Source organism: Nicotiana tabacum, chromosome 13 (genome assembly GCF_000715075.1).
Source record: "Nicotiana tabacum cultivar K326 chromosome 13, ASM71507v2, whole genome shotgun sequence".
NCBI lineage: Eukaryota > Viridiplantae > Streptophyta > Magnoliopsida > Solanales > Solanaceae > Nicotiana > Nicotiana tabacum.
Window position 1 is genome coordinate 51103215 of NC_134092.1, and position 8945 is coordinate 51112159.

General features: G+C 41.1%; 1 protein-coding gene across 1 annotated transcript; it reads right to left on the reverse strand.

Annotated features, from left to right (window-relative positions):
• Positions 1-1153: 1153 nt before the first annotated feature.
• On the reverse strand, positions 1154-1462 carry LOC107808748 (uncharacterized). The gene has a single exon (XM_016633314.1). It carries the CDS (start codon positions 1460-1462, stop codon positions 1154-1156), a length of 309 nt encoding a protein of 102 aa, XP_016488800.1.
• Positions 1463-8945: the final 7483 nt, after the last annotated feature.

The window sequence follows — 8945 nt, forward strand, 5'->3', positions numbered from 1 at the left end:
CCTTGCGAATTCTCCAAGTCTTGAGCAAGAATTAATGAATAATTAGCCTAGGGTTTATTCCTCTCTCTCTAGAACACTCTCCCTTCTCTCTAATATATCAGATTTCTCTTTCAAAATGAGCCACTAGGGCTTTTGATTAAAATAGGTTTGGATAAAAAAAATTAGAAAAATGAAGCCCCGACACAGATATGTGGTCGCATATGCGACCGCATTAGGCTCCTGCGGTTCGCAAAATGGGCCACATAATGGCCCTCATGAACTGGGCACCCTTGCCTTACTCTACGATCGGAAATTTATGTGTTGGGTCTGCGATGGTTATGTGGCCCGCAAAATGATTATGCTACCGCATAATGGACTGTATAATGGTCCAAAATAATTGCCTAGATTTTTGCCTTAGTCAGCGGCAGACCTGCGGTCAGCAGATCAGTTCTGCGACCGTAGAATGGGCCGCATAAAATGCCCTGCACTTCCAAGAAATTTGTTCAACTCCCCAATGCATTGTTCAACCCAAAAAGTCCGAACCCTATCAAACCAACTGCGAATTACACCAAATTTTGCGGACATGTTCCAAATAGCAAAATGGGCCCTATTCCAAGTCCCAAAACAAAAATCCAAACTCGAAAACCATAAAGTCAACCTACGGCCAAACCTAAGGATTTGCCAAACATTCAAATTGTTAACTTTTGGCAAAACAAGCAATATCAACCTAGGGACCTCCGAATTAAATTTCGGGCATACGCCCAAGTGCAAAATCACAATACAAAGTTATCGGATTCGTCAAAACACTGAGTCGGGTCATTTACACAAACTGTTGACCATAGTCAACTCAAGTGTCATTTTAAGTCAAAAATTACTTTTTCTTTAAATATTTACGTCAAAACACGAACTATGCACGCAAATCAAGAAATATCAAATGAAGCTAATAGATGTCTCAAAACATGGAAATAAGGGCTAGTACTCAAAATGACCTATCGGGTCGTCACATTCTCCACATCTAGAAGAAATATTCGTCCTCGAATGGATATACAAAAGTACTTGGACTGGTAAAAAGGTGTGGGTATCTACTACGCATATCAAACTCAGACTCTCACGTAGCTACCTCAATCGGCTGACCTCTCCAATGCACTTTCACATAAGGAAAACTCTTAGATCTCTACATTCGAACCTCTCGGGCAAGAATAGCCACCGGCTCCTCCTCGTAGGCCAAATTCTCATCAAGTTGAACCGTACTGAAGTCATAAACATGCGAGTTGTCCTCATGGTACTTCCAAAGCATAGAAACATGAAATGCCAAATGTACCCCTGATAGGCTAGGAAGGAATGCAAGCCTGTAAGCAACCTCCCCAGCCCTCTCAAAGATCTCAAATGGCCCAATAAACCTCGCGCTCAACTTTACCTTCTTCCCAAAATGCATCACGCCATTCATAGGAGACACTGTTAGAAGAACCTTCTCGCCCACCATGTAGGCTACATCTCGAACCTTCCAGTCTGCATAACTCTTCTGCCTGTGCTGTGCTATACAAAGTCACTCCAGAATCACCTTAACCTTCTCCATTGCATCACGGACCAAATCAGTGCCAACAACCTAGCCTCTCGAGACTCGAACCAACCAATTGGAAAATGACATTTCCTCCCATATAAGGACTACTACGGCGCCATCTGAATACTCGACTAGTAGTTGTTGTTGTAGGAAAACTCTACTATAGGTAAGAACTGGTCCCATGAACCTCTGAAATCTATAACACAGACATGTAACATGTACTCCAAGATCTGAATGGTGTGCTCGGACTATCCGTCCGTCAGAGGATGAAATGTTATGCACAACTCGACCCGCGTGCCCAACTCACGCTGTAAGGCTCTCCAAAAATGTGATGTGAACTGCGTGCCTCGGTCAAAAATGATGGAATAGGCATGTCGTGCAGGAAGATAATCTTCTGAATGTAAATTTGGGCAAATCGCTCTGAAAAATAGGAAGTTGCCACCGGAATGAAGTTTGCAAACTTAGTCAACCGGTCCATAATAACCCAAGTTGCGTCATACTTCTTCATAGTCCGTGGTAAGCCTACCACAAAATCCATAGTGATGCGCTCCCATTTCCACTCTAGTATCTCCAATCTCTGGGTCAATCCACCCGATTTTTTATGTTCATACTTCACATATTGACAATTCAAACACTGAGATATATAAGCAACGATGTCTTTCTTCATTCTTCGCCACCAATAGTGTTGTTTCAAGTCACGGTACATCTTCGTGACACCTGGGTGAATGGAATAGCGTAAACTATGAGCCTCCTAAAGGATCAACTCTCTCAACCCATCAACATTTAGAACACAAATCTGGCCCTAAATCCGCATGCCATAATCATCACCAATCACAACCTCATTAGCACCTCCATGTTACACCAACAAGTGAGGATCATTAACTTGGCGAGCCTTTATACGCTCCAACAACGAAGATTGTTCCACAACACAAGCAAGAACCTGGCTAGGCTCCGAAACATCCATTCTCATAAACTAGTTGGCTAAAGCATGAACATCAATGGGTGGTGGCCTTTCTGCTACAGGTAAACATGCCAAACTACCCATGTTTTTCGCCTTCCTACTCAATGCATCGGCAACTACATTGGCCTTCCCCGGATGATATAATATGGTAATATCATAGTCTTTCAATAACTATATATATAACCATCTCCGCTGTCGCAAATTAATGTCTTTCTACTTGAACAGGTGTTGGAGACTCCAATGGTCGGTATAGACCTCACAATAAATGTCGTACAGACAGTGGCTTCAAATCTTCAACGAGTGAACAATGGCTGCCAACTCTAAGTAACGAACATGGTAATTCTTCTCATGTACCTTCAACAGCCAAGATGCGTAGGCAATCACCCTACAATCCTGTATTAATACCGCGCCAAGCCCAATTTGTCATGCATCACAATACACTGTGTAAGCTTCAGAACCTGTAGTAAATGAAGTCTTGAGCTTTTGAAAGCTCAACTCACACTCGTCAGACCATCTGAAAAGAGCACGCTTCTGGGTCAACTTGGTCAATGAGGCTGAGATAGCTGAAAACCCCTCCACGAATCGGCGATAATAACCTGTCAAACCTAGGATGCTCCGAATCTCTATAGCTGGAGTAGGTCTAGGCTAGTGCTGAACTGCCTCAGTCTTCTTAGGATCCACTTTAATGCCCTATGAAGATATAACATGGCACAAAAATGCAACCGAGTTGTAAGGCCCCAAAAATTTTGCTAAGGAATTTAAGGTTTCATGGTGTCGAAGTAGGCTTATAAGTTGTAAGGCCTCGAAAATCTCACCGCGGTACGAAGTTTTTGGGTTGAAGAATTCATTAATGTGTTGGTGGAAACTTTTTGCTAAAGGGCAAATTACGCGGTCAGATTTGCGGCCGCAGATCAATTCTGCAGGCCGCATAAGCGTCGCAGAGTTGAGCAGGGAGTTTTTTGAATTTTGACGGCTGTTTCGCGGTCTATTGTGTGATCGCAAACCAATTTCGCGGTCTGCACTTCTGTCATAGAGTTGTACAAGGAAATTTCATTGGGCGATTCTATGGCCTATTATGCGGCCGCAAAAGTGTTCTATTAAGCACAGACTGGTCGCAGACCTGTCCAGATCATCCTAGTTTTTGGGCATCACTTTCGTGGTCCATTATGCAGACTGCATACCTATTTTGCGGTCAGTTCTGCGACCGCAGACTTGAGTTCGGAGGGTCTATTTTTTTTATTTGTATAACCTGACCCCATTTTGATAAATAGCCTTCGGGGCTCATTTTGGGGCAATTATATGATGATTTTAGAGAGAGGTAAGAGCATTTTAAAGCGAGAAAGAGGAAACCTAACACCCTAATCATCCAATCTTGCACCAACCTTCAAGAAACAAGGAAACCAATCACTAGATTATCATCTATCCGGGTAAGACCTTGTCCTAAAACATTCACGCAATTGTTATGGGTTTAAATAGGTGATGAGGGTTGAAAATAGGCCATGCATGTGACAATAGGTTGTAGTGTGTGGGTTTAATGAACTAGTTTGTATGGTTTCTTGTTGAAATTGGTTAAGGGAGGAGGAGATTACCATTGTAGAGATTTGTAGTCCATTTTGCATACTAGGTGTTCGACAATATTCCTAAGAGAGTTACACCATGTGAATCCTTCTAATTATTATCCAATTTTCGCTACCTTATTATAGATTGTTATTGCTAGAAGTATTGGGACGTTGTAGTAACTTAAGGAAAGCTCAAACAAGGTAAGTTGGCTAAACTCCTCTTGTAGAATTGAACCCCACAATGGACTTGTAACTCCGGTGTTGCACATTATAAATTGATTATTCCGAACAAGCCTTGTGTCAAAAGATATATGCGTTCAAATAGTATTCCAAACGTTCTTCTTGGTTGTGTTACTATTTGAGAAGGTGATTAAACATGGGTTGTGTGTTATTATGTCATGATTTGAAGCGTGATTTTAATGAAAACTAGCATGTCGAATTGTGTAAGAAATCACATGTGTCTAAGATCATTAATTTGGTTAGTTGCTCAACTATGCCTTATAAAAAGGACTAAGCGGTCGTTACAAATATATTCCGGCTAATAAGTCCGGAGTCGAATCCCACAAGGAATTAACCTATCAAACACAGCTACTAGACTCACACAAATTCACACAATCAATCTTCAGAAATATTTAAGTAACATATTGGGTTTTATTAACTAAATATTACATAATGAAAATGTAATAATTAACAACTAACTACGAACAGATTGTAAACAAGAATTGGAATGATCTAAAGTTGTGATTTCCCCTATTGTCGAAATCCTTTCTGCTACGTTTCCTATAAATTTGCCTAAGTCTTCTCTACCAATCATGAGCACTCTAACTGTCGTAACTCTCTCCCGAGTAATTACCACAATTTAATAGACATATTCTCCCGAATTACGCTAGCTGGCATTAATTACAGATCACTCAGATCGCACCAAGGTTTCCTTATCCCTAATCTCACCTTTGAACCTTCGTATTGATCCCTCATATACGTTTAGGAGTGATGTTGTTCAACAACTACCTAAATATGTACTATCTCTCGAGTAATGCATACTAAATAGGCACAGCTGATTGAAGGGCCCTTCAATCAACCACAAGAATAATATAGTTGAATAAATAGAGAAAATACTATGGCAAATCTATATTAACGTAACAAGAAAATCATCCTTCAATAGGTTCCATCAAAATCCTAGATTAGGAAGTTAGCTGCTCATACTCATAGTAATAATATCCCAAATATTTTGCATAATTAAAATAGAGAGTAAAGATGAAAAGATGTAGAAATAATGATTCTAACTCCAATGGGTGATTCCACCAGTTCTTCTTGCCTCTAGCTGCCCAAAAACGTGGCTGTTGAAAGAAACCCCTTCCAAGTGGTATTTTTAGGTCTATTTATATGTGTAGAAGAAACCCTAAACGTGTGGGCCGAGTCTTAGTCAAACTCGAAACGAATTAAGTCTTCAAAAGTCGGATTGGATTTGGCCTCAGGCCTGGCGTCGCCAGCCTAACGCCTGGAATTTGGCTGGCCTCGCCAGGCTAAAGCCTGGTCCAGCCTGGCCTTAGGCTGGCCTCACCAGGCTAAAGCCTGGTCCAGCCTGGCTTTAGGCTGGTGGCCTTTGGCTGGCCTCGCCAGGTCTCTCCTTTTCACTATTCTCGAGCACACTTTCAACGTTTAAGTATCCATGTTGCTCTACTTTCTTCTCCAATTCACCTACACATAAAATAGACTCCATTATGCACAAATAAAGTGTAATTTATCATTAAAGCATGTAAAATGCAAGGCACATAATGTACGAAACTATGGAATTATAGCCACACATCAATACCCCACACTTAAACATTGCTCGTCCTCGAGCAATCAAACTACACTTATAGATACGACCTTTTAAAGCAATTCTCCTAACTCATTACACAATTTTTAAAATAGTTTAAGCACACAAGTGTGACATCCTCGCCTCAAGATTCGACTCACAAATACCATGCCTTATTCACAATTCACTTACTTACTCTAACATGGATGTCAACAACATTACCTTTCCTTTATGAATCACGTGCCCTCAATCTAAGATAGGAAGAATTCACTCGCTCTCAGAAATAACATTCATATGCTACAAAAGATGCACCATAGGCTTGCCCGTAGTGTAATGCTCTACTAATCGAGTTCATTCAATCTAAGATCAAGTAGGACTTTCATTGGTTGTAATGTAGGCTGCATGTCGGGTAAGATACATTTGGATATGAGTGACTACACCTCCCTTAAGCACTTTAATACATATACTTTAACACGCATCCCATACTTATGTCAAACCATAACTTTCCACCTTCACTTCAATTTATATTCCCCATATTTCTTTAAGCATAATTACATTAAAAGTTGCCACTTATCGAAGAATATTCTTTTTCCCAGCAATGCAACTATATATTTTTTTTTCGATTCATGCGGCTCTTACTTTTTCAAAACAGTTTAACTTTCTCCTTATTTCATTAGTTCCACTCAAAAACCAAACCAATAACCCCCACACTTTAACTTTTACAAAGTTCATAACAATTCGAGTGCTCATTAGAGGTGAAAAGGTTCAAATCTTGTAGTGTGGTTGCCAAAGAAATAGGATTACAGGCTCAAAGGGGTTAACTACGTTACATAACTTTTATGTGGGAAAACTATATATATCTAGCTTAACAAAGAAATACCTATATCACTTCTCAGACTGAACAAGACTACTATTTCGCTTTGCACACACACAGGGCAAGTTCTACACATCAAATGCAATGCACAGAATACATACAAAACTCACACACGCATGGCACATAACTCACTCAGGATTGGTTTCATTGCGACACTCCAGTCAAAGCAGTTAAGCAAAATTAGGAATCTACAATTTAAGGTACTTATGCGAGAGTCAAAAACCGAGCCTAAGCGTCACAACCATAATACAAACTATTCTCAAGGCATAACAAAGCTAAGAGATATTGCTACAATTAAATGCATAGCTTCGTGGTTCCTAATCCTAAAAATTAAAACTAACTACGCCCGGTTCAATTAAAAGCCACTGGAAAAGAACCGCGGCCCAAAGAAAAACCAAGGGGAAATTACTACACTACCTGCACACAAAAAAAAATCTTTTTGGTATTTTCTTTTGACTTACTTCCCTCAAGAAAACTGTCTGGGAGATCCATCATTGGGATGAGTCCAAATTTTTTTTTCTTTTTAGCCAAATCAATTACTAAACTACTAAAACACATACTAAAACATTTAACACTAAATAACTGAATGACTAAAATTAACCATGTACAATCCCCACCCTACACTTAGATCATGCATTGTCCTTAGTGCATGCACAAAATGACAAAACACAAAAAATGTGTAGGGTGTGAAGAAACTCCCTGATCAAGCAACGTCTTCATCCTATGACGCTCTCCACTTCTCATCATGTTCGTCCTCCTCATCATCATCATCATCTCTCTCACCATCTGACTACTCTGGCTCAGCTTCAGACTGCTCCGGTGTGTTGATATCTTCATCATTGGGGAGTCTGTATCCATCTCCTAACCCAACCAACTGCTAGGCATGAGCATTGAGCGGGTAACGGTGCTCCAATTCAGTCCTCTCTTTAGATGTGGCATGTCGACCTCCTATCCTTAGCTGCAAATACATCATCCCATAGAGATGGGCCATAAAACTATCATACCGAGCGTTGTGCTCGGTACTTGTCAACGATGTCATGGCAGTCTCTTCTTTCATTCGGAGGCTAGTGATGTCCGTTTGTCCTAGGGGCTAATCAATGATGTGGTCAACCTCCTCGTGTCTTAAGTACTGATTTAGAAAATTAGCAAATGGCATTCGATTGATCTTTTTACTCGTTCTGACTATAGATATCTGGTAGTGGATCAGATGGCCCACATTTACCCTTTGACCCGTCATGAGGAAGTAGAGTACTCAGGTCCTCTCACGGATAATGAGTGTGTCATGATTGCACGGTAGGAGCCGTGCATTTATCATTTTAAGCCACACTTGAGCCTCCGCCCTCATCTTCTTCTTGGGAAACCTCTTGTGCCGATTAGTTATCTTATCCCGGACCCATGCTGCCATAGAATCAGCACCACAAAGCATGTGTCTCAACTCTCTATATGTAGGTCGGCTAATGAAGTGGTCCAATGGCTCCACAGGAACAGCCGGAGCACCTAAGAAGTTACATATGGCCATAGGTGAAAAATCTATCAATCGTCAACGAATCGGCACCAGCTGTTTAGTACTCTGCAGATCAAACCCTACATAGAATTCTTATACTAAGTTGAGATCAATGTTCCCTGTGTTCTTGAATACATAGCTCAACCCCATATCCTGAATGCCCCTCCAAATTGCCGGATACTTCGCTTTCAAGTTGCGTTCATTGATAGCTGCTTCCGGGTGTACATGTTTAGGCCTACAATGCCTATACCAATCCTTAGTGTGTGGTGGTATGCTTTTGATGCTAAGCTTACGTTGGCCTTGTGGTTGTTGACGCATAGCTGCTATAGCTGCCACAGCTTGTGCCCCACTTTGATTGGAGGTAGCTTCCCCCCCCCCTTTTCTCTTCTTTGGGGGAGGTGCTGAGGTCGCCTTTAATTTAGCCAGCGCAGTGGAAGTAGCCTTGGCCTTGCCTGTGTCTTTTCTGGGAGGCATCGTTGTCCCAACACAAATAAGCAGTAGCTAGATAAAACTGCATTACACATTACACACAAAATTTTTCCCGACTTTCCAAGGTAACTCAGACTTTACCTCGTCTTTTCTTAATATTAGAATCAAAGAAGAATACATGGGCTACCCGCGAGCCACCCCACACTTAAGATTTTATCGTGGTGTATGACTTCATAACACTAGTCTATTAATCCCGGAGACTCGGGCTCTAATGGGGATA

Bases quoted from the DNA above. Each gene is read 5' to 3' on its own strand.
- LOC107808748 (XM_016633314.1), bottom strand. From the start codon at position 1,462: ATGGTGGGCGAGAAGGTTCTTCTAACAGTGTCTCCTATGAATGGCGTG.